The sequence below is a fragment of the Brassica oleracea genome, chromosome C4 (assembly GCF_000695525.1).
Source record: "Brassica oleracea var. oleracea cultivar TO1000 chromosome C4, BOL, whole genome shotgun sequence".
NCBI classification, from domain to species: Eukaryota; Viridiplantae; Streptophyta; class Magnoliopsida; order Brassicales; family Brassicaceae; genus Brassica; species Brassica oleracea.
Window position 1 is genome coordinate 44,792,234 of NC_027751.1, and position 25,034 is coordinate 44,817,267.

At 36.4% G+C, this 25,034-nt stretch overlaps 4 protein-coding genes and 2 non-coding genes across 7 annotated transcripts; 3 read left to right on the forward strand and 3 right to left on the reverse strand.

Annotated features, from left to right (window-relative positions):
• Window positions 1–1,180: 1,180 nt before the first annotated feature.
• Window positions 1,181–1,739, forward strand: LOC106341233. Its single transcript, XM_013780040.1, has one exon. It carries the CDS (start codon window positions 1,283–1,285, stop codon window positions 1,619–1,621), a length of 339 nt encoding a protein of 112 aa, XP_013635494.1. The 5' UTR covers window positions 1,181–1,282; the 3' UTR covers window positions 1,622–1,739.
• Window positions 1,740–1,832: 93 nt separating this feature from the next.
• Window positions 1,833–1,904, forward strand: TRNAC-GCA. Its single transcript has one exon. It is a non-coding gene; the product is annotated as a tRNA-Cys (tRNA).
• A 703-nt stretch (window positions 1,905–2,607) lies between these two features.
• On the reverse strand, window positions 2,608–3,151 carry LOC106339656 (histone H4). The gene has a single exon (XM_013778503.1). It carries the CDS (start codon window positions 3,079–3,081, stop codon window positions 2,770–2,772), a length of 312 nt encoding a protein of 103 aa, XP_013633957.1. The 5' UTR covers window positions 3,082–3,151; the 3' UTR covers window positions 2,608–2,769.
• A 969-nt stretch (window positions 3,152–4,120) lies between these two features.
• LOC106339333 (UDP-glucuronic acid decarboxylase 6) lies at window positions 4,121–6,420 on the reverse strand. 2 transcript variants are annotated; one of them, XM_013778124.1, is made up of 11 exons: window positions 6,402–6,420; window positions 6,199–6,261; window positions 6,004–6,086; window positions 5,640–5,814; window positions 5,474–5,565; window positions 5,249–5,402; window positions 5,098–5,175; window positions 4,919–5,012; window positions 4,748–4,814; window positions 4,562–4,666; window positions 4,121–4,489 (listed from the first exon to the last, which is right to left on the reverse strand). In XM_013778124.1, the coding sequence occupies exons 3-11, from the start codon at window positions 6,082–6,084 to the stop codon at window positions 4,307–4,309; spliced, it is 1,029 nt and encodes a 342-aa protein (XP_013633578.1). In that variant the 5' UTR covers window positions 6,085–6,086; window positions 6,199–6,261; window positions 6,402–6,420; the 3' UTR covers window positions 4,121–4,306. The 2 variants fall into 2 exon arrangements, with proteins under 2 accessions (XP_013633578.1, XP_013633577.1); XM_013778123.1 differs by lacking the exon at window positions 6,402–6,420 and having other exon boundaries at window positions 6,199–6,362.
• Window positions 6,421–8,274: 1,854 nt separating this feature from the next.
• On the forward strand, window positions 8,275–8,346 carry TRNAH-GUG. Its single transcript has one exon. It is a non-coding gene; the product is annotated as a tRNA-His (tRNA).
• Window positions 8,347–8,487: 141 nt separating this feature from the next.
• LOC106339311 lies at window positions 8,488–12,035 on the reverse strand. The gene is made up of 3 exons (XM_013778102.1): window positions 11,393–12,035; window positions 10,444–10,611; window positions 8,488–10,344 (listed from the first exon to the last, which is right to left on the reverse strand). Exons 1-3 carry the CDS (start codon window positions 11,927–11,929, stop codon window positions 8,644–8,646), a joined length of 2,406 nt encoding a protein of 801 aa, XP_013633556.1. The 5' UTR covers window positions 11,930–12,035; the 3' UTR covers window positions 8,488–8,643.
• Window positions 12,036–25,034: the final 12,999 nt, after the last annotated feature.

The window sequence follows — 25,034 nt, forward strand, 5'->3', positions numbered from 1 at the left end:
ATCAAAGTCATGTTTCTTCTATTAAACACGAAACTCTATTCGTCTATAGATAATAAAAAAATTGTGAAGAATTTTCACTAATTGTTATCATCAAATTTATAATCTTTATTTCAATTTAGTCAATGCTAAATTAAAGCAAAAAGATCAAAAGAAGACTAAGAAAATAAGAAGCATGTTTGCGATGAATTGTTATTTAATTATAGTTCAAGTGTTTTACAAATCAGGACTATTTTATTACTGTAAAAAATATGGTAATAGTTATTAGCAAAAAAATTAACTTATGATTTTCATACGTTGTTATAAAATATATACATATTTACATGTTTCTATTTTTTGATCGGTTTTATTCGGTTTATTCGGTTTTATCGGTTATATACCGAACCATATCCAAATCCTACGGTTTTTTAAAAATCATATCCATTCGGTTTATATGGTATATACCAAATCCAAACCATATTATCTATTTCGGTTCGGTACGGTTCGGTACGGTTAGGTTTTGCCATATTGAACGGACCTACTTTACCCCAATACGAATTTTCCATCTTCTTTTGTTTTTGATATGAAGATACGTAATCTCGTATATCATATGTGACAAATCGAAGCCTGATTTGAATTTTACCATATAAATCTACAATTTTTATCACATAATTTTTATTGCAAGTTACGTCAAATTATAACATTTATTCTAATTAACACTAATATTAACACCAATCGAGTTCTGACTAGAGTTTGAGTTGGAGGTTTGTATTGGTCCGCTTGTACATAAGTGAGTACAATCAAACCTCGCGTGTCAATATGAATTAGTAATTAGTGCCGCACTGGCTTGTTTAGAAGAACTACAAACTACTGCCACGTTCATATTTGATATAGTCAAAGCCACAAACATAACAAAACAACTAAAAAAACAGGCTTGTTACTCTCATCATCATTGTAAAATTACATGAGTCAAAACAATTCTTAACCATTCATTCTCCTATCTTCAAATTGAAACTACATATAGTAGTTTTGCGGTGGACATATATCTGTCGTTGGTTAATTAGGTGATAAACCATTAAAACTCCTTCCCAACAATTTTAATAAAATACTGACCACAACTTAATCATATTAATTAATTGGCTAAGCATGATGGCAAAAGCGTAATTTAAAAGAGCAGTTCGCTAAAACGTGCAAGCGTCCTCCCTCCCACTCTTCTTCATCACACGCAGAAACCGCATCCTTGTTCTGCTCCTCTTCTTCTTTCTCCTTAAACCAAATCGAAATTTAATGTGCTAAAGCGTTTTCGATGGATCCGTTTCTCAGGAAAATCGCTGCGCCTTGGCCGATCCTCGTACAAGCTGCAACGTGGACAGTGCTCCTAATGCTGACGGTGGGTTTTGCTTCTTTGGCTCCGGAGATGGCGTTTGTGTCTACATTATCATCGTCCTCAAATCTCTGCGGGAGAGGAAGAGATGGGTTAGTGAGGATTCCGATGGATTTACCGGGAGAGATGGTGTGCGTGCCGTCTGAAATGGTGAAGCGATCAACTCTTGACCTTTTCGTGCCGACCATTTTCGCTGGAGTTATGGTGGTTGCATCAGTTTCTCTAATCCGATCGTGTTTTGAGATCGAAAGCGACGTATAGATACATGTCTGTTTAGTTCTCGAATCATCCAATGTATAAAACTTCACACAGAGTCTTCTAGCTATATAGTATATCTTAACATCCAGTGTATGATGTATGAATTTTAATGTTTTGGAATCTAAAGCGTTATGGATACACGTACGACTCTTTAAGCTTCTTCAGTTATTTCGTAGGCTTATTTACGTATTTTGGTATCAGAAGTGAACAACAAGGGTCCTTAGCTCAGTGGTAGAGCAATTGACTGCAGATCAATAGGTCACCGGTTCGAATCCGGTAGGGCCCTTTCTTTTTTCCCTTTTTATTATAAAATAAGTTATACTCACCGTTGATGATCTATTCTGATCTGACTGCGGTTTGCACGTTTTATCCGGGTTTGATTACGTGGCATACGATTAAAGAATTGTTTACCGATGTTTGGCGCCAAACAAAACATCGGAATTTTTTTAGCCTTTCCCGGTTCAATTTTCACAAAACTGAAAAACGACATAAATTTATTTTTCAAATACAATTATTTAGCTACGATTTCTTCGCATACGATTAAAATATCGTCAACCGAGCTTTGGCGCCGAACAAAACAGCTGAAATTTTTAGCTTTCCCGGTTCAATTTTCACAAAAGTGACAATATATAAATTTATTTCCCAAATACAATTATTTAGCTATAAGAAACAAATTTTTAATAAATATAATTCAATCGAGAATGATGATACGGAGTAATTGAGCTACTCGTAATGGGGATGGTGGGAGATGGTAAGTCTGAGGCAATCCTCCCCTGAATGTAACCAAATGCTAAAGTTTGAGACCACATATATAAATTGAAATCATACATTGATGATTTTCATATCAAAACTCCAGCCAATTTATTCCATATTTTATTCTGGTCAACCTAAGCATTATATCTTGATGAAGATAAGAGCCAATAATAAGCCTCTCAGTTGCAGACTCGATAATGGTTGTGGTGAAATAAATTAAAATGCAATGGTAAAACTGAGAACTGAATAATTGATTTTTTATAAATCCCCAAAAGAGAAATTACACAAACAAAGAAAAAAACCAGCAAAGGAGTGATAAAGCCTAAAACCTACTAGATTTCTTGACAGCAAGACTTAATAAGTAGCACCCAGAAACAAAACCGAAATCTAAACCGGTTTTAACCACCGAATCCATAGAGAGTGCGCCCTTGCCTCTTCAAAGCATAAACAACGTCCATCGCCGTTACCGTCTTCCTCCTCGCGTGCTCCGTGTACGTCACGGCGTCTCTGATCACATTCTCGAGAAAGATCTTCAGAACTCCTCTGGTCTCCTCGTAGATCAGCCCGCTGATTCTCTTCACGCCTCCTCTACGAGCGAGACGCCTAATCGCAGGCTTGGTGATTCCTTGGATGTTGTCTCTCAGAACCTTCCTGTGCCTCTTCGCCCCTCCTTTGCCCAATCCCTTTCCTCCCTTTCCTCTTCCCGACATTATTTTCTGGAAACTTTCTCGAGATTTAGATGGTTTGAGTTTTAGATTCAGATGATGATTTGACTGGACGAAGGAGATTGGGATGTTTTTATATAGGAAGACGAATATCTCAGTAAGTGAATCGCAGCCGTTCGATTAGTGTTTTTATTGTACGGCTAGGATGGCGATCCGGGTGAATGTATAAGAAAGAGTGTGAATCGTCGATTACTATTGAATCGACGGTTGTTAATTGCTTCCAAAGTAAATAAAGGATTGTGCTTTTCGTTTGTTGGGGGTGTTCTGGTTTGGACCGGTTATAGATATATTTATCATGTGGAATGAAAAGTAGCTTTGTTATCCTGAACGCCAAGTTCACACCCAACCTTGTGAACATAATAGTTGACGAACCTTGGAATGTGTTTACAGTCCTCAACAAAGATATATGTTGATGACATTTGATTGGAAACCTTTTTAAGTGTTTGACCCAAAAATATGAGCATGCGAATACAACTTACTTATAGTTCTCAAGTGTTAGAGGATGATTATTGGGAGGTTATTAGGGTGGGGTTTTAGCGGAATATAAGAACCCGTCTCTTAACTTTTAATTAAAAAAGTTAAGAACCGTCTCTTAAAACTCTTATTTAAAAGTCAGTTCTTAGCTTTTTAGTTAAAAATTAAGAGACAGGTTCTTATATTCTGCTAAGAACCCCACTTTAAGAACTCTCCAATAATCATGCTCTTACAAGGTCGTTGAGGTTAAAGCTCTCGTGTATCTTTTATTTTATTCGTTTTCCTCTCTATAAGCTTCTTTTTTTCTATTTTGGAGCTGTTCTTGCAGAAACATACCTGAGATCTCATCGATCTCGGAGGACTCTGAAAAACGTGTGTTCTTGATCTATTGGTAGAGCTCTTTACACCGAAATACTCTTACAAAATTTCGGATTTAACATTTTTGAATTATTTCAAGAACTCTGATATTTGATCATTTAAGTTAAAGTACAAGGAAAATGAGTTCGCAATTTTTCAGTTTCGGAAGATCACTACAGTGCACAGACTCATATTGTCAAATAAGCACAAAGCATCTCATTGATCACATCCTCATAATAAAACCCCAAAGTAGTAAAACATCATTTTTTAGAATGTTCCTCGCTGGGACACTTATTCTCAACAAACTCAAATTGCAAAAAGAATGATTAAACACACATTTTCATTGAAAACCAAAAACACATTTTCACTGCTTGAAACTTCACTTCTTGAAAACACCAAGCCTGAGACGAAAATCTTCTTCCATAAGAGGAAGTCCTTCGCGGAGCTTCACCTTTGGTTCCCAACCAAGAATTTCTTTAGCTTTGCTTATGTCCGGTTTCCTCTGTCGCGGATCATCTGGTGTGTTCTCCACCATTTTTATCTCCACGTCCGGTTTTATAAGCTGCATCAATCTCAACTTTCGATATAATCACATCTACTCAAAAATAAAACTAACAACAAAGACAATGCTAACCTCTTTAACTGTCTCAGCTAGCTCAACCATCGTGAATTCGCCGGGGTTGCCTATATTGATTGGTCCGGTTTGGTCTCCTTCCATCAGTCGCATTAGGCCATCCACCTACATAACCAGAGTTAAGTTTCATTCTGTACTGTTACCAGTTAAAGAGAACGAGTTGCTATATAGAACGGAGATGCATACCATGTCTGAAACATAACAGAAACTGCGGGTTTGTGTTCCCGGTTTCTGAACAGTCAGAGCTTCTCCCCTGCAATGACCGATAACATTTTAAGCTAAATCTAAAAAAAAATTGTATTCTCACAAAAAATATTAAAAAATCAAGAAATTGATTGATGTTAATTTCACTTTCACCTGAGAGCCTGCGCAATGAAGTTGCTCACGACACGACCATCATCAATGTTCATACGAGGACCATATGTGTTGAATATCCTCGCTATGCGTATTTCTACAAAAGCCATGTAACAATATTTAGCTTAACATATTTTTAATCAAAGTTTTCAAAGATATAAAAGATGACAGAATTAAATTACCAATCCCATGTTGCCTATGGTAATCAAACATCAGAGTCTCCGCAACACGTTTTCCTTCATCGTAACAGCTTCTAACACCTACATCATGTCCATTAATCTTAGTTAAATAATAGCTTAAAGATTATTACGATTAATCTTTACAATTACTTACCGATCGGGTTTACATTTCCCCAATAGGTCTCGGGTTGAGGATGGACAAGAGGATCACCATACACTTCAGATGTGGAAGTAAGCAAGATTCTTGCTCCAACTCGTTTAGCTAGTCCCAACATGTTAAGTGTGCCAATCACATTTGTTTTTATCGTCTGCCATCAAAAACAATACCATTTATTACCATAAAGACCAATCAAGCTTTGACAATCGAAATGTAACAAACCTTAACAGGATTGTATTTGTAGAAAATTGGAGATGCAGGACATGCTAAATGGTAGATTCGATCCACCTCTACCATTAGAGGTTCGGTCACATCTGAAGAGTCATTAATAAGGAATTGGTTAATGCATTGTTATTTGAGTAATTAAGATGGTTAAGAAAAAGGTTACCATGACGAATGAGCTCAAATCTTGGATGACCAATCCATTTCTTGAGATTGTCTTTTGATCCTGTGAAGTAATTATCTGCAACAATAACTTCATTCTTTTCGTTTTGCATCAATCTGTCAACCAGATGTGAACCAATAAATCCAGCTCCTCCTGTCACTAAGATCCTCATATTCGACTGCAGTTCAAAAACATTCAACATATCAAATCCATTTCGGTGAGAGATCTATACAAAATGAATTTCAACTTTTAAGACTTTGACCTTAAAACTACCTACACGTTAAACTAAAAACTTTACAGCATACAAAAACTCAATTGTAAAAAAATGTTTAGATATTAAAGCGAATGTGAGAGTAATTAAATAAACCTGCAAAAACTTGGAATTACGCAGAGGGGAAGGCATCGGTGGTGATTTCGTCGTCGTTCCATTGGAAGACTTCGTCGCCATTTCTGCAAAATAGGAAGAAAAAAAAGAAGATAAACAGATTTTAAAAAACATGCACATGCATTTACACAGAATTTACATACACCACAATCACAAGGATTAGAGGATTAATCAGACCTGATGATGATTAGCAGTTGGCCGCTAGGTGAAACGATAACAGTATCCAATTACTCTTTTGATCTACAAGATCAATATAAAATCCATATTTATAAGCAGATTTAATAAAAAATATAAAATCATGTGAAACATGAAGATGAGTCCCACAAAATTTGTTAACTACGCCAGAAAAACAACATGGAAAATAGAAGAAAACTCCCTACCAGAAAATTGAAGCTTTAGAAGGACGGAAAGTAAGAGGAATAATCAAATGAGTTTGGTTCACCAAACGTAGCTTACGAATCAAGTTTAAATAAAAATAAAATTCTTTTTCTATATAAAAAAACAAAGTGTTGATAAAAATAAGAAAACAAAGACTCAAAGAGTTTGAGTTAATATAGACGGAATCTTACGTAAGAAATGCGCCACAGGAATCGAACCATGCATGTATTGTGCTAAACGAATCTACCTTTCGCATCATTTTCAAATTTATACTTGCATACAACTTCTTCTGGGGTTTAACTAGACGAAACAAACATATGACGTTATCGGATTACAGCTTCACATACATAGGAGACATATTAGGAGATAAGATAATTAACTACTAGCTCTTTACATTTTACCATGATTAAATCTTATAAGAGGAGATGCTATTCATGAAGCTGCTAAATCAGCCAACAACAAGAGTAACCTCCAAGACATGTGTTATTTCTTGGATTAGTGGTTGTGGTCGTTTAAAATTACCTAATTATGTATTAACATCATTACATTGATCTAATGAAATAGATTTAACATTAAAAATAGTATAGTCGATCAAATATGTGCACAAGAAATCACATGGACCAATTGATGGGAAACCATTTGGATTAAAAGGCGTCTTTATCTAAGCACACTTTCGAAGGCACATCTCTGTTCTTTCTTAGCTTATGTTCTCCAAAAGAATGAAAAGCTTGTAATTTTTTTTAAGAGGAAAAAAAAAAGATCCAAAGAGATAATTGATCAACTAATTCCTATGTAATCTTAAACTTTGTTTCCCAATTATCGTAGTCAACTACTATTGACAATAGAACAATTGTTTACTCTCTGTGCAATACATATTTCACTAACATGATGGGTAGATGATGGGGCAGAGGCGGCTTTCTTGACATGAATTAAATGGTGAAGTATGTGCAAAACTGATTTGGATCACAACATGAGATTTTTTACAACATTATGGTGACCCATAAAACACATATAGTGTCTTGCTCTTGGTGAAAACAAGAGTATTGATTTATGCCAATCAACATATGTGAATTAAAATTCCTGAAGGCTCTTTATGCCGCATTTGACATTGCCTATAAATTATATGCATTTCAGTATTTGTTATATGATAGTCAATTCGTTCTTCATATTGTTGCAAATTTTGTCTTTCCCATACATATCAAACACATTGACGAAAAAGTAGCAAATATTTTAACAAAACCATTGTAAAACGGACATTTGAAAATTAATGTAAAGCATTCAAGACTGACATGCTCCACTTTTTTTTTGAAAACACTGACATGCTCCATCTATTTGTGGAAGAGTAGTCGTATAAATGAAATATGTGATTTTGCCTTTTTTTTTTTACCTCCAAACTTTACATTCTAAAGAATAAATCAAAACTTCCACTCTACCAATTAATTTCTAATTAATAAACGAGAATATTAGAATGCATTAGTTGAGAACAAAGAATGGTTGTCTGATCGAAGTGTTTCAACTCAAAGGAATTGAGATATCGACTTTATAAGCATCGATAGTTTCTTATACAAAAATATAAGCATCGAGATTTACATGAGATTGTGAGAAAACATAAAACTTTCGATTCGAAGTAAACATGGTTTGGAATAAAGCAATACAGAGTGATAAGTGATAACTAATTGGGTGTTGATAACGAGTAAGTAGTTATTCAAGATTAAAGCAAAACAAAAGCCAAAAGTGGCTGTAGTTTAGTGGTAAGAATTCCACGTTGTGGCCGTGAGATAGACTAGAAACGACATCTCTTATGTCAATGACACCAAAGGGATATTAAATACGAGTAAGTAGTTATTCAAGATTAAAGCAAAACAAAAGCCAAAAGTGGCTGTAGTTTAGTGGTAAGAATTCCACGTTGTGGCCGTGGAGACCTGGGCTCGAATCCCAGCAGCCACACTTTAATTTTGTTTAGTTTTAAATAATATCATAGTGAAGAATGCCTTACAAGACCGACGGATACTGAAACTGGCCCAAGTTTTACTAATACACGAATAGCCTGCCTTGTCGGTTCTTTTGATCCTTTGTATGCACTTTAAATTAGTCTTCACACAATTGGTATCGTTATTGGTATAACCGGTTAACCCCACACAACCTTATTAGCAAGAAAAGAGAAGAAAAGAAAAACAAGGTGAACATAAAAACACCAACGTTTCCTTGTCGCACACGCCATTTGTGTTATCAATAGATTTACATTTATTTGTATAAAGAACGTATTTTGCAAAAGATCTCATGCAAGTTTACGTGGCTTGAAGGATTCTCTGATTGCACAACCTCTTTCACCATCTCCTCAATCTCTCTTGTTTCTTTCCCCATTTTCTCCACACAAAACCCTAATGCACTCAAACTCAACACAACCTCACTTTTGTCCACTTTAACCTCTTCTCCTTCTTCATCATCAGCACGGAATATACCATCCGAGACTCCTCTGCAGTGCTGGAGATACGTATTTAGAATCTTCCCTGGCTCGCTCTCGGGACATGAGAAACTAGGGTTTGGTGTCTTCCCCAGCTCAATGTCCCACGAAGTGTTGCCGTTCTTGGTGAGCGCCTTTTCAAGGGCGTCTAGTGATTTGAGAAGAGTGATTTCCTCGAAAGATTTTGCTAGAAGACTTATACTTTGCGTTAGACTCTTGAGATCGTTGTCTATGTCGCTAAGAATCTCCTTGCACTGCGGTGATTTCCACCTTCCTTGCTCGTCAAGAAACCCTATCGCGTAACCGCTGAATTGCAATAGATCAGCCAATTTAGACAACGATTTGAACAGCTTCTCGTAGCAAGAAGCGTTAAAAGGCGTAAACCAGAAGCTCGGCTCTGCTTGTGCTTCTTCCGTAAACTTCTTGAGCAAGTTTAGATGGTTTCTCAGCTTCTTTTGGCTCTCCATTATCTCTCCTTTGCTTGCTTTAGCTCCAAACAAGCTTGCACATCCGTACAAAGCGTGGAAGCTTCGAGAGAGCTCAAGTTTCGCGACGTTAGCGGCTCGCGTGGGCTGCAAGATCAGCTCCACCATGATGGAACAAGCTAACCCTATAAAAGTCTCGATGATTCTGTCGATAGCAAAGTCCCTTGGCTGTCCGAAATTCTTCCTTCCTAGAATCAAAACGGCTCCGATCGCCGCCGATATCCCTCCGGCTTGTCCGTACATCCGGCTCTTGCTCAAGAAGCTAGAGAAGATAAACCACGGAAGTAAAGAAAGGAACCTAACCGTCAAGAACCTCTGAAACACAAAACAGCCCATCACTCCATACACTGTCCCTATCACTGTCCCTTGTGCCTTCACGTTCGCCACTTTAAAAGTCGCCTCTCTTGCTGCCGCGAAGCTGATCGCTACCGGTAAACCAGCCCAATAACCGTTTGGTTTACTATACAATGACCCTAGAAAAATCGCTAAACCTAGCGAAAGTGATAGCTTCGTAGCCGGCATAACCTTCTTGCTGTCCCAATCACTAAACCAAGACCTACTCTTGGTTTTGACTGAGCCCTTGTTGTTCTCCTCCGGTTTTACTTTGGTCTCCTCCGGTTTAGCCGTTGAGATGGTTTCGAGGAGCCTGAGACAGAACAAGAAGAAGTAGAAGGGTAAATCTTGAGGTGTTTCCGGGACTTCCTGAAGTGTTTGAAGGCACTCATCGGGCTTTTGTAGATCGGTTTCTGGAGTTACTGACGGTTGGGGGATGTTGTTTACTCGTTTGATAGAGAGGATCACACGTTCTTGTACGTTCTTGAGATCGTCTTTTACTTCTCCCGCAAGCAATCTCGCAGGAATAGGAGACTTGCTTGCTAGTACCATGTCCATTCCTCTAAGAGCAATCTCCATGCTTTGTAGTTTCTCTCCTTTGTTATCGTTCACGTTTTGCCATCTCCATATCTTAAATGGAAGCCTCTCCCATTTCATGCTTGGCTACATATATATAAAGATTTCATTATTAGATATTTTTTGCCTACATTTTATACCGAAAATATTTATGATAAAATAAGAACATGAGAATTAATTAATTACTTGGTAGCGTTTGATGGTTTGATAAAGCTTGGAGGAAATACGAGACAGCTCTCGAGCCTGTGACACAGAAGCCATTGCTGTCATGGCATCCTCGGCACAAAAAGCTTTCATGTACAACTTCACTCGCGTTGTTACATTTTGACCAATCCCTTTGCAGCTTTGTTTCACCTGCTCATATGTGTAAATAAAGTTAATTATTTTTGTTCTCTTTTATAATTTCTTTTAATGACATCAGAGAATCATATACCATTGCCAATTGGGATTTAGTACTATACCACAAAGAATATTACTAAACGGTGAGAAAAGCTTGTTATAATTCCACGAATTATATTAGATAATTAATAAAAAAAGGAATCATATTTCTCTGTGATGCGACACAGCTTGTACGCAATATTGGGAAGAATTAGGACAAAATTTCAGGCGGTGGTTTATGACATAAGAAGGATATAATAACAATAATGTGGTACGGAATAAAGTTGGGAACACACTTTAAAAACTAACGTCAACATGTTTTGTGACTGTATAACCAAAGTCCACTTATTAACTATTATGCTCGTTGATTACTTTCTTCGTTTGTTTCATCGATTTAATTCGGAGACGTACATATCTACAACATATTTAAAATCTCACAAAATTAATATGAGAACATTAATTATGTAACTTTTTTTACAATCGTGAATGGTCGAAATATAGCTACTTTGAAGCTAATTCCGTAAATTAAGATTTTCTTCCCATGCAAAGATATTGAAACTTTCATGTAAATCTTGGTTCTTCATTTACTTTTGTTTCTATATTTTTCACGTGTAAACACAAATATACTATGGGTGTCTGAAACAATAATCAAGGACATGGTTCTACTACTACGTAGAAAGATAAATATGTGCACTTACATACGTAAATAAGAAAAGTTCGAGTATTTTATACGTGTATGTATTGAGAGAGATGGTACCTCGCTAGTAGCTAAACGAGGAAGTGGAACGAGAAGTGCAAGAACGCAAGCAATAACACCAAGCGCGGTGCTAGCTGCAACTCGAAGAGGGTGCATGACTGGATCAGTCTCAGCTCCATTTATATAACCAATAACATAAATAAGAACAATCTGGCCAAGTGCGATCCGCTTAGCCACCAAATGGGTCGAACCATTTGGTAGCACCACAACAAACGCTGCTAGAGCGGCGGCTAGAGCAGTAGTTCCCGCCGTGAGCCGAGCTGGTCCAATAAGCTTTAGTGTAATGATAGCGGGGGCAACGCTCTGACATGTGGCGTAAAGAGCTAGCCAGCAGCCACGTAGCGTGTCGCCGAGCGTAGCATCGGTGATGATGAGAATGATCGTGACGTAAGAAAACGCCGGGAATGCCACGTAGCGGAGGATCCATTCAGGTCCGTAGAGTGTAGCCGCTCCAACGATTGTGCAAGCTAGAGCTGTACGGAACGCTGAGGCTAGACACGTGCGCCACATGGCTCGGCCTCTCTCAGTCATTTGCATTATTTATAGAGAGAAAGCCAAACAATTATAAGGAAAGAAAAGCTTAGGCTTGGGAGCTAGTTCGTTGTTGTTTGTGAGAATCTAATGATTTGAGGAGTAACAAAAAGAAATTAGAAGAATATGGAATAAATTGAGAGAGAAGTGTGTGACGATGAAGGGGTTTATAAAGATGTATTCATTTGATGAGTGGGTCAGTGCTCTCTTAGGGGACGTGGAAGTACACCAAGTGGGTTCCACGTGAGAAAATTAATGGATTGTTTTTTTTTTGAGCAACAGTTAATGGATTGTTATGTAATGAAAAATCAAAATTTCATCTTTTAATCGATACGGCATAGTGGCTATATTTTATTAATCATATTTTGTGCCTATTTATGTGTTCTATGTTCTTAGTCTCTACCGATCTAACGGCTCAAAAAGGATTACGATATTATAGTATTTGACACCCAAAGCGGTCTTAAATCACGCTTTCAACAAAAAAATATAAAATTATTTGTTTACGTATCTAATGAGGATTGGAGTTTTAAAATATTGGAGTTTTGATATTAATGTGATCGAGGGCAGAGCCGGTCCTAGATATATGGGGACTGGAAGCAAACAAAAAATAAAGGTGAATTTGCAAAATAACTAAATATGAGAAGATAATTAAGTATAAGTCACTGATTTTGGTATAATTAGGCAACTAGCATTTATTTTTCTTTTGATCCGGTTTTAATCATTTTTCGCACAAGTAGTAAGTGAAAAAAAAGAGGTGAAATGACGTAGACAAAAAAAAATGGCTAGTATTATATAGCAAATAATATATGGTCAAGAGTGAAAAAAAAAAGACATTCATGTTACATATTTATTGACCACGTATGTATGCACTTAGTGTTATATTCCATATCACACAAAGTAGTATAGAAAGACTAAAAATACATCCATAATCCTTAAATACTAAACACTATCCCAACTTCTAAATACTGAATCATAAAATCATAATCCAAATATAAACTATAATTAGGTGACTGAATGACAGTAAAATAAATAGACAAAATATAAGACTTTTCAATAAAGAATACATTCCGTATTAACCCAATACACAGCTTTTAAATACTAAACTCAAACCAAACTTTAAAATACTAAACTCAAATATAAATCTTAATTATCAACCCTAAACCCAATTATCAAAATATGAAAATAGTATAATATTAAACTAAATCGAGGCCTAACTTTTGAATAGTATAGGACTCTAACCCAAAACACAACTTCTAAATCCTAATCACATACCTAACTTTTGAAAACTAAACCTTAAACTACTATCACTAAACCCAAACCTCAACTTCTATTTTTCAAATACTAAACCCTAAATCCTAATCACTAAACCCTAAACCCAAATGTAAACCTTAAAACTCAAATAGAATGGAACAAAATACATAGTATAGTACATATTGGTGAACAAAATAGAACACTCTTTATTAATCGTCAAATGGAATGATAAGGATAGGGTCACTAAACTCAAACCTCAACCCTACCTTCCAAATCCTAAATCCTAAATCTTAATCGTTAAACCCTAAACTCAAGTATAAACCCTAAACCCAAATAGAAAGGAACAAAATACATAGTATAGTACATATTGGTGAACAAAATAATATTTTTTTATTAATCGTCAAATGGAACGATACATGATAAATAATTATAGCAACAGACTATTTCACATTACATAACATGAATAGAACATTCATAATACATATTGTTTTACATTTCTATTCCATACGTATATAATAAAATAGAACACAATGTTACAAAAACTGTTCATCTTCTCCGATCAATTCTAGGACATTCACAGCGACAAAGATATGTGTAACTGGCGATATCCGTGGGAATATTACATGTAACCGCCTAGTAAACCGAAGAGATTAGAGCGATTGAAGGAAGAGTTGACAAATCTCGCGGCGGCGCCGTTTACGTTGTCGGCGACTCCATAGATTTCAGATGCGTAAAGCTTCCCGTCAGTAGCCAAGCGAGCCATTGCAGATGAGCATGTCCTAGGAAAAGCTACCCAGAAATGGTTTTGGTGATTACACAGTGGAACAAAAATGGGGAAGAAGCCACTCACGTTCTACAAAGTATGTGATTTTCCAAAAGCCACGATATATGTGTGTTAGGTAAGTATTATTAATTTAGATTTTTTTTGTTTACAGGTTTTATCGGTTGTGTAAGAGTGCATATTAGTATTATTATATAAAAGATGCATGGTATATTGATATATTAGGGTATTTAGACATTGAATGAATTAGACATGTCAATTAGGGCCGAAGCCCGTAGCCCGAGCCCGCCCAGCCCTAAAAATTACCGGGCTTGGGCTTAGCTTTATAAGCCCAAAAAAAATTGGGCCTTTCGGGCTAAGCCCATTTGGGCTTTGGGTATTTTGGGCTTAAGTCCGTTTGGGCTAGGGCCGGCCCGAAAACCCGAAATTTATATTTTAGCGTAAATATTATCCTTCTTTCTTGTAATCGAAACTATTATTAGTATTGATATATTATTTTAATATTTTTATCTAAACTCTAATAAAGCAAATATAAAAGTTTTTAATGCACTTTATTGTTTCATCATTACAAGTGTTACATTTTAAATTTTACAAAAGTACATTCTTCTTTCATGTACAACATGTTTTTATTTTCAAAATATAAAGTATAAAACGTTTGACCATGTTTATCATAAATTTTGTTTTGATTATTTAAATCTTACTAAATTTGGTTTATGTATAAAATGTTTTTAAAACATACGAAAAAATAAAAAATTTGTGATAGACAAGAAAATTTTAAACTCACTTTATACTTTTTTATTTTTTAAAAATGAAACTCTTTTTTTTAATGAAAATTCACATGTATTAAAACGATGGAAATGACAATGACAAATTATTTTTCGAAAAGCCCACAAAAGCCCGAAAAGCCCTGTAGCCCTATAAGGGCCGGGCCGGGCTTTCACTACAAGAAAACACATGCTTAACGACGAAAATTAACGAGGAAAAACAATCCTCGTAAATTTGCGTCGAGTTTACGACGAATTTACGTGAAAACCTAGAATGAATTATAATTTGTTTGATGGTTATAAATCCAAATTCCCCAAAAAATAATGGGCCTATTAAATATAAAAGACTTGCAAAAGAGAGAGACTGAGCTTCGAACTCATGACTTCACTAAGCTACTATGTGTAGAGTAACCAAATTGGCTAATGAGAATCTACACAAAAATTGGCTGAAATAGTAGTTAATATTTAGCGGCTGGAAGCATGTGCTTAGCCCGCTTGGCACTTTGGTTTTAAAAGGAACAAAACTTAGGTAAACTTTTAAATTCACCTCTCTTTTTAGGTCTAATCAAAGTGCCACGTAGATAATTAATTAAAAAATATTAAATTTATTTTAAAATACTTAAAAAAAGAATAATGCCAATTCTAGCGATGATCACCCACTAACTAAGCGGTAAACTTTAAATCTTAAATTCTAAACCCTAAACTTAAATCTTAAATCCAAATCCTATACCCTAATTAAACCCAAATTCTAGACCTTAAACTCAAATTGTATACCTTAAACTCAAACTGTATACCATAAACCCTAAACCAAAACCTTATAGCGTCTAGGTTTAGTGTTTGAATTTAAGGTTTACGGTTTGGGTTTAGAGTTTTGGCTTTGGTTTAGGGTATAGGGTTTAGATTTAAGGTTTACGGTTTGGGTTTAGATTTAAGGTTTACGGTTTGGGTTTAGGGTCTAGGATTTGGGTTTAGGGTCTAGGTTTGGGTTTAAGATTTAGGGTTAAAAATTTAAGATTTCGGGTTTATGATAGCTGGCGGCGTTAGCGTTGTTAAAATTATCATTTTTTTTTAGTTATTTTAAAATAAATGTTAAATTTTTTTAGTTAATTATCTATATGGCACTTTAATTGGTGTCAGAAGAAGTGAATTTAAAGGTGAAGATTTGTTCTTTTAAAAGGGGAGCTAGATGATCAAATCTTAAGTGGTGTAAAGAGAGTTTCGTGAAGAAACAACGGTGCGTAACGAAGGTAAGAAACAGCTGCTGTATAAAATGGCTGTGCGTTAAAAAATAATTAGTATAATTGATGAATTTTCAGTTTGAATAATATACTTTATACATTTTAGATTTCATAAAGGAAATGTTTAGATATATATGTATTAATAAGTTTTATGGATTTTTTTTTTGTGTGAAGTGGTTATACTAATACAAACTACTAAACTACATCATAATCATAATCAAAATTAATTTATATGATTAATACACAATAAAACATTCCAAAGGAGGAAAAAAATAAACTTACATTTAATTATCACATATCTTTACTGTTTTTAACCGCCTTCTCTTAACTACCTCATTAATTTGCAGTACCATAAACGGGTAAGCGTATTTCATATACTATATATCATGTTAATTTAGTTTTGAATAGTATACCATATTTTTTAAATCAAGGAGAGTAGGTGACACAAGAAAGCTAAAGTTAATTGTTGTTTTTTTTCGAGGATCCGGCGACTGAGATCAACCGATTAATCCCACGAAATCCGCATCAACTACATATTCTTACCATGTAAAGTAGTCCGGATGGTTAACGAAAACCTAACCGCAGGTTCGCCGTATTATAATTATCCCTCGAGCATCACTACTAGCCGAGCTCCGTTGATTAAGTTAATTGTAGTTTTTCTATACAATTACTAGGAAATATATGATAAGAAAAACTGGTTTGATGATTTCTGGAACAAAAGAAAATTGGTTTCGATGATAAAAATGCAAAAAAAAAAAAAAATGATCGGAGACAAATATGTAGAAACAAGATCACATGTACACAATATTTGTGTATAATGGTTTAACACTATAAAACTGAAGATCAAAACCTATACTATTTATATGTTGCATGTGATGATTTCGAGTCCTCGAAAGTTCCATGCAAATATTTTAGGAAGACACCAAAACCCTGATAATTGGTTCAGACAAGTGGATTGTATATCAGTATATCATATCAATCAACTTTGTATGTGATAGACATAAAAGATTTTTTACAGTCGTACTAATGTGTCGATCGAACGTGTATACATATTGAAATGTAAATTCTTTTTTTTTCTCCTCGTTTTCTAATGTACCTGCATTTTAAAATACGTTCTCACATTAAATATCATCTGTGCCTACAAAAAAATAAAATAATTCACGTAAGGTATCCGCCGTTTACACATTTTCTCAAAAAACTATAAAAACCAAGCATCAAGAAATCAGCAGAAAGGGAGACATAAAACTAGAAATTCCCGAGAAAGATGGTCAATGGCGGAGAAAGTTACTTATTCAAAGCCGTACCGCTGTTATTTCACAACAAGTTTCAAACACACTTTTTTAGAAAGTACTATAAAGGAGCATTTGCACACTCTATGCAAACCACATGTTTTATACTATTGTTAATATCTTTGCTGTATAGCATTTACGTAACAGCTGTTATCTATTGATCATATGCTAAACCAAACTCTACAGCAAGTAGCAGGGTAGCAACCCTTAGACATAATAACGAATACGCTACTCGTCTAAGTGACTCATTTGGCTTGGAGACTTTTCAGTACCCTAACGTTAGCCACTTCTTTTCTAGTTCGAAATTACTTAAATAGAGACACCTTTTTTTTTTTTTTTGCTAAGAAGAGAGACATGGAGATGTAAGATGTCTGCCCTGAAGTAGTCGCTGACGTAGTTGCTGAAGCTGACGTAGTTGCTGAAGCTGACGTAGTTGCTGAAGCAGACATCGTAGTGAGTGGTGAAGACCGTGTGGAATCAAGATGCTGAGCTGGAGTCGTGTAGACTTGGAGAGCAAGGGAGTATCTTGGAGATATGAAAAGAGAAATAAACTTGAGGAGCAAATTTATGACTTAAAGAAAGAGGAATAAGTGCATTCCAAGAAAAGGAAAGTTGCACCTATTGTTATGGAAGATGTCCATACATGTTGCCTTGGAGACTAGGGTTTCAGGAACGTGGAGAATAATATAAGATAGCTATGGGGTCATCTGTATAGAGACAGAGACACAGAGGCTGATCTTATAGAAAGAGAGATAAGCTCTTGGAAGTGTTCTGGGTCGTGCTGAAGCAGTGACTGAAGTACTCGACGGAAGAGAGACACAAGCAGGTAGCTTAGGAATCTTTCAGTAGCAGTTGCTAGGGTGTAACAGACTGTGTAAAGCTGATTAAGCAGAACTTGTAATAGAGTGTACAAGGCGATTTCTAATAAAGCTCAAGGGTTGCTTGTAGTTGTTTGTCTCTTGCTTTACTTTCTGCATTACCTTATTGTGTTTGCATCTTGCACTTACAAGTGGTATCAGAGCAGGGCACCTAAGTTATTGGTGTTATCCTGAAGGTGAAGATGGACATGATTATTTCTGTGCAGAAGGCGATCGTGTTGAATGCAGACCAGTATGGTCATTGGAAGGCTCGCATGAAGCAGATGATTCGAGAAATCAATGAAGATGCGTGGACAACTGTGGAGATTGGTTGGGAGGAGCCTACCATAGTCACATGAGATGAGAAGAAGCCTAAGCCAAAAGAGGATTGGTCAGAGGCAGAACGCAATGCATCAAAATTTAATGCAAAGGCGTTGTCGGTGATTTTTGGAGCTGTTGAGGCAGAGCAGTTTCAGCTGATTCAGGGGAGTACTTCGGCTAAAGAGATCCTGCTGAATTCGTTTGAAGGAGATGAGAGTGTCAAGAGGACACGTCTAGATCATCTTGGGTCACAGTTTGAGAATCTCAGGTGGTCTGATAATGATTCTGTGGTGATCTTCAGTGCCAAACTCAGTACCATGGCGCATGAAGCATTTGTACATGGGAAGAAGTACAAGGAGAAGAAGCTGGTAAAGAAGTTACTATGCTGTTCCAACAAAGTTTGGAGCTCACAAGGCGGTTTTGCAGATGACTACAAACACGGATGAGCTCAAGTTTGACAAGCTTGTGGGTATGCTGAAGGCACAAGAGATGGAGACAGGCAGTAGTTCAGTCTCTACATCAAGCAGTGCGCCAAGGAGTGTGGCGCTTGTAGCTGACAAAGATACTGATAGGTTTCAGAAGATTGAAGATGACATTGGTATGCTGGTCAAGTATTTTGGTAAGATGAATTCTTCTGGTGGGAGGAATCAGTATGGTCACCAGGGAGGTGATCGTGACAATGGCAGAAGGAGAGAAAATCTCAAGTGCTATGAGTGTGGAGGCGTTGGTCATATAAGGGCTGACTGTCATGTAGCACATCAAAGAGAACTTAAGTGTTCTGAGTGCAGAGGTATTAGACACACACGACGTGAATGTCCAAACTCAAAGAAGGGAAAAGGAGTTCCATTGCAGTCATCTGATGATTCAAAGTCTGAAGAAGATGAAAAGGTGATGAAGAACATGGTTGCATTTGGTGCACGCATGGAGAAATCCAGTGAATCATCGGATTCAGATGTCAATACAGACTCTGAGGATTATCAAGTGATGCACAACAAGTGGTTGAATCTCAAGAATGAGAATCTGAGGTTGCAACACGATCTGGTGCAGAGCCGTCAGCAGTATGAAGATCTTGCTGAAGAACTTGTTGCTGTAAGTGAGAAAAATGAGTCTCTGGAGAAGGAGGTTAGCAAACTGAGGGATGTTGCTATTGATGAATGTGAGAGAGCAATGATGTTGGACCGTGATTTAGCTGAGAATCGCAAACAGATCAGGATGCTCAACAGTGGATTCAAGGACTTGGATAAGATACTCTCAATGGAACAACCAGCCAAGGCGAAATGGGGACTGGGATACCGGGGAGCTGAGAGTACTGGCGTACAATAGAAGGGGCTATCACATTTCGTGCATGGGAGCACATCAAAAAGTGGAGCCAAAGGAGCTTGTCAGGAAGTGCGTCGGGACGTACGACAGGGAGTAAGGCAGGAAGTTCTACAGCGCGTAGCTGTGAGTAACAAGCCGAAAGTAGTACATCAGTGCAACAACATGAAGGTCAGACAGGAGGTTCTGAAGCATGGTTATGCAGCTGGTACAAGGAATGAGACTGATCGGTGCATCAGCAACTGTGTCAGGCCAAGCAAGAAGCAACATCAGATGTGATGTTGGTTCTGTGGGAAGGTTGGACACAAGAAGGTGGACTGTTTTGCTCGTGAGAAGAGCAGAAACATGGCCAAGAAGGTGAACAAGACGTTCACTAAGCCCAAGAGGGTTGAAGAGGTGTCCTTAGCCAAGAGTGGCTTACTTGATGAGATCAAGGATGAGACATCAGAAAATGGATGCAGCTTTGTTAGGAGTGATATTCAGGAAGATCAAGAAGCATCAAGCGTGGAGTCAGGACACGAAGTTGTCTGTGACAAAAAGGGGAAGGAGATCGAAGTGCGTCAGGAAGTGATGCGAGATGATCTTCAGGGGTGTGATAGCAAAATCACTCCAAGACAGTAGCAACCAGTTCAGAGTGCACTCGGGGTGGATGAGGAGGGGCTCATGGTCAAGGAGACGACACATGAAGGTAACCAGGTCCTCAACATAAGTGGGTCGAGAGGTAGCTCGACAGGTGCGTCAGATCGTGATGCAGTACTTGTTATTCCGCTGCAGCAGAGGATGTGTCATGATTATACATAAAGAAACAGACGGTGGTTCTGTAAGGCTTGACATCTAAGCATCTATGTTTTAGCTTAGTATGCAATCAAGCAGGGGGAGAATGGTGATTTTCTGGTACAGAGAATGCATATCTCATGGGGGAGAAAAGCATGGTGTGGTGCACATCTCGTGGGGGAGAAAAGCACATTTAGTATGAAAATTTTTAGGTGAGGAACGTGGTTGCAACGTGGTTGCTGAACCAGAAGAGTGTTTTACTTGATCGGCACACAAAGCTAAAAGGGGGAGATTGAAGATGTAAGATGTCTGCTCTGAAGTAGTCGCTGACGTAGTTGCTGAAGCAGACGTCGTAGTGAGTGGTGAAGACCATGTGGAGTCAAGATGTTGAACTGGAGTCGTGTAGACTTGGAGAGCAGGGGAGTATCTTGGAGATATGGAAAGAGGAATAAACTTGAAGAGCAAGTTTATGACTTAAAGAAAGAGGAATAAGTGCATTCCAAAAAAGGAAAGTTGCACTTATTGTTATGGAAGATGTCCATACATGTTGCCTTGGAGACTAGGGTTTCAGGAACGTGGAGAATAATATAAGATAGCTATGAGGTCGTCTGTATAGAGACAGAGACACAGATGATGATCTTATAGAAATAGAGAAGCTCTTGGAAGTGTTCTGGATCGTGTTGAAGTAGTGGCTGAAGTACTCGGCGGAAGAGAGACACAAGCGGGTAGCTTAGGAATCTTTCAGTAGCAGTTGTTAGGGTGTAACAGACTGTGTAAAGCTGATTAAGCAGAACTTGTAATAGAATGTACAAAGCGATTTTTAATAAAGCTCAAGGGTTGCTCGTAATCGTTTGTGTCTTGCTTTACTTTCTTCATTATGTTTGCATCTTGCGCTTACAGACACCATCTGCAACGGATAAATTAGTAGCTACTCTATTAGTATACTATATATAAAATCAACATTTCGAGCTAATAAGCGGCGAAAAATTAACGTATGCATGTTATCCCATGAGCTTCAGCCGCCTACAAATCTCCAACCAAATCTCTCTTTGTCCATTAAAGCTAATCTAGATCTCCCCATTATCCTCTACGTTTACTCCTCTAATTTATTAGTATTACTTTTTAATCCCATATATTACTATACAAAATAACTAAGCTTAACTTTATATCATGCGGCTGAAATTACATCAAGGAGAAAGCCATCCTAACCTTGTTTTAATTAAATAATGATAAAAAATAGTGTATTACATTAGAAGATTAAAAACATCACAATTGGATGGTATCTAGTATCCTAGCTAAATTTCGTTTCACCAACATTTTCAGTATTTAATTGTTTGCTTATAATTCGTCTCCCAGAGGCTTCTATTTATCTAGTTGCTCTTTCCTATTTGATAACATCATATCCTAATTTCTCATTTCCGAATAAAACAGAAAATTCTCACAATATATAATATTAAAAAAAAATAGATATGTATAATAGCTGATGTCATTGATTATAGAATTCAGAAATTCCAAAACCCTTTACTCTATTGACAAAGTGGATTTTCTCTAGATTTCCACTTACATTATGCTTGGTCCTAATTGTACTGAAATTTACTTAAGATATTTATCCTTTTTTTGTTTTGTTCCTTGAGAAGGAGGAAGGGTCAAGTGGGAAGTTGCGAATCCTTCTTTGAATTTTGGTCAGTGCATTTAGTTAGTTAAAGATAACCATTATGTAATCTTCTTGGCTCTCAATTAAATAATATACAATATCTTTCTTAATATATTGTTATTTGGCTTTTTAGTGTTTTTGTCTAAACATTATTGATTATCAGAGTGTAGACTATTTTACCATTGTATATGCACACCTTATTGTGCTATTAAATACTTTGATTCTTTTTCTTTTTTTTTGAGAAAGGGTTCAATACTTTGATTTATCATACATATACGAGACTTATATTTACGAGTAAATTTTTATCCGTAAATTATAACTAATTTTACGCACGCCCACACACACACATAAAAGACAAAATAACTTTGCAAATGTTTATATTTATGTCATTAATTTGATGGCGTAATCAAGTTCATGATCGATGCCCATAATGCTCACAATGCGTATGACGATGGTCGTTTGCGTGACAACCCCACTCAATACGAAGGTCACTTATTAAGTTGCTAACAATCCACAATTAAAATGCTTAATTTCCAATAGTGGCATCACAGCTTAAAAAATTAGGTTTTAGGAGATATAAACAAATCACATCAAAGTAGGTCCTTTATACTGTTGTTCAATTATAATTTTCTGTTTAGCATTTCTCCTAACAATAGAAAAGGAGAGATAAACGCCTCGAATAAATTTTGCTAAACCTTTGGCCTGGTCAGCACTTGAAAAATTAAATGACCTTTATTGTACACACTTGTTCATCCTATATGTTGAATTTTCCCCTTTACATTTTGTTCGTGATACTAATAAAGCCTCTTATGAAGATACTTTTAAAAATTGTTATGGAAATTAATTTTTTCATTCAGATTGTGATTCTCTTAATAACGAAATCACCTGATTATTATTATTATTAGTTTTATTATTGTTATTATTATTATTAATTATTGTTATTACTGGCACATTAATAGAATAAGAATATCTTTACAACATATGGTCGAACTCTTAATTAAGCCATCGAATTATGTGGCAATATCATTCGTAAAATCCAGCTATGCAAAATATTTAGGTCTGATACAATTCTGAAGAAATTTATCTTTTTTTTTTGCCAATAGTAGAAATTAATCTTAATTTTCTGAAATCCTTTGATGCAGCAGATGTATACACAATCAGTAGGATTGAAATATGGCTCTTCGCGTTGAACCGTTGAGAACACTCAACTTCTTAAATAGTTCATCCAACTTCTAATAATCCATGCTTAACTCAATCTCCCTTGAGTTTAACTCCGACTAAGAACAAAAAAAACGCATATTCTACGAAGCAAGGGATGTGATAGTCCTTGCAAAAGCACGTTGAACCATGTCTTTCCAATCCCGGTGCCATGACCTAGTTCAAAATCCAGCGAGCTAAGCTTACGATGTCAGCCTGATTCACATCTAGAACTAGTTGGAGCACTTAAATGACTGTGGTTGGACCATGTTTTAGTCTAATAGTCCGATGATGATCCGGATCACCCACATGTTATAAAAAATGAGATCCATACAATTATCATCATCAAGATCTACCATAAACAGTGAGCCCTACCGTTATATCTTGTTTTTCAGTTTGTTTTTGCCTTGGAATCACTGTAAACTTCGGCGTATATGAAGGCCACGCCATTTTATAGTTTCATTGCTCTCAAAATTCTTTAATCTTCCATGATATGCAGAAACCCATATGATTTTCTGCTTGCAATCTAAATGTTGTTTTACGAGCTGGATCCAAAAGCGTTATAAGGATGCTGCATTCGTTATTGTTCTTTGATATTACTCCGCAAAGATAGTTAGCTATTTAAAGTAGGTAAGTGGTTTTATTAGAAGACACAGTGGATTGTTTTACGAATCCACGAAAAACAACAATAAATATTTGTATTCACCAATTTAAATATCTATGAACATACCTCAACTGTCAAGGGCACTTGTGGTCATACCTCTCTTGTTTCACCAAAAAAATTGTACCAGTGATCATTTTTATTGTGAACCTTAATCAAAGTTTTAAACTTCGGAAATCTATACTAATTTCCCTATAATTATATCTTGCTTATTAAGTACCAAAAGTGTTCCACAAATAATAGTACATCTAAAGCTGATAAGCTCCCTAAACTAGTTTAAGAACTATAAACACGCAAAAGTTTTAGTTTATTCAGAGTTAATATATGACATTTGAAGAAAAAACAATGCTGATAAAAGGCATTTTGAAACTGTCTTATATATTTATCAGATAATTTGGCAAATTGTAGTAGCTGGTTTCTGTTGAATACAGATTTGGCAATATGAAAATCGACAGAAATTTTTTATGGTAATTTGTGAAAGACAACATCCAACAAGGTAATGTGGACAATGTGGAGGCAAATACGGCATCAGCAAAATTTCGTAAACACTATTATCTCATGGCAGGGCAAGTCACTGACACTACAAGAAAACATCGGTATTCTGACGGACATTCCGACGGAAAATGAAATTCTCGGAATTTCCCGAGGAATTTCCTCGGAATATACCGACGGAATTCTGAGGAAACATCAATCTGTCGGAATATTCCGAGGAAATTCCGACGAACTAGCCATCGATCGATGCGTTTTTGGACATATACCCATCGATCGATCACATTGTTACGCTTGGGTCCATCTTAGTGATCGATCGATGCGTTTTTGGACATAAATACATCGATCGATCCGTTTATAAAAAAACATTCGAGATTTTGAAACCCCAAACACTAGTTCCTCAGAATTTCCTCGGAATATTCCGAGGAAATTCCGACGAACTAGCCATCGATCGATGCGTTTTTGGACATAAATACATCGATCGATCCGTTTATAAAAAAACATTCGAGATTTTGAAA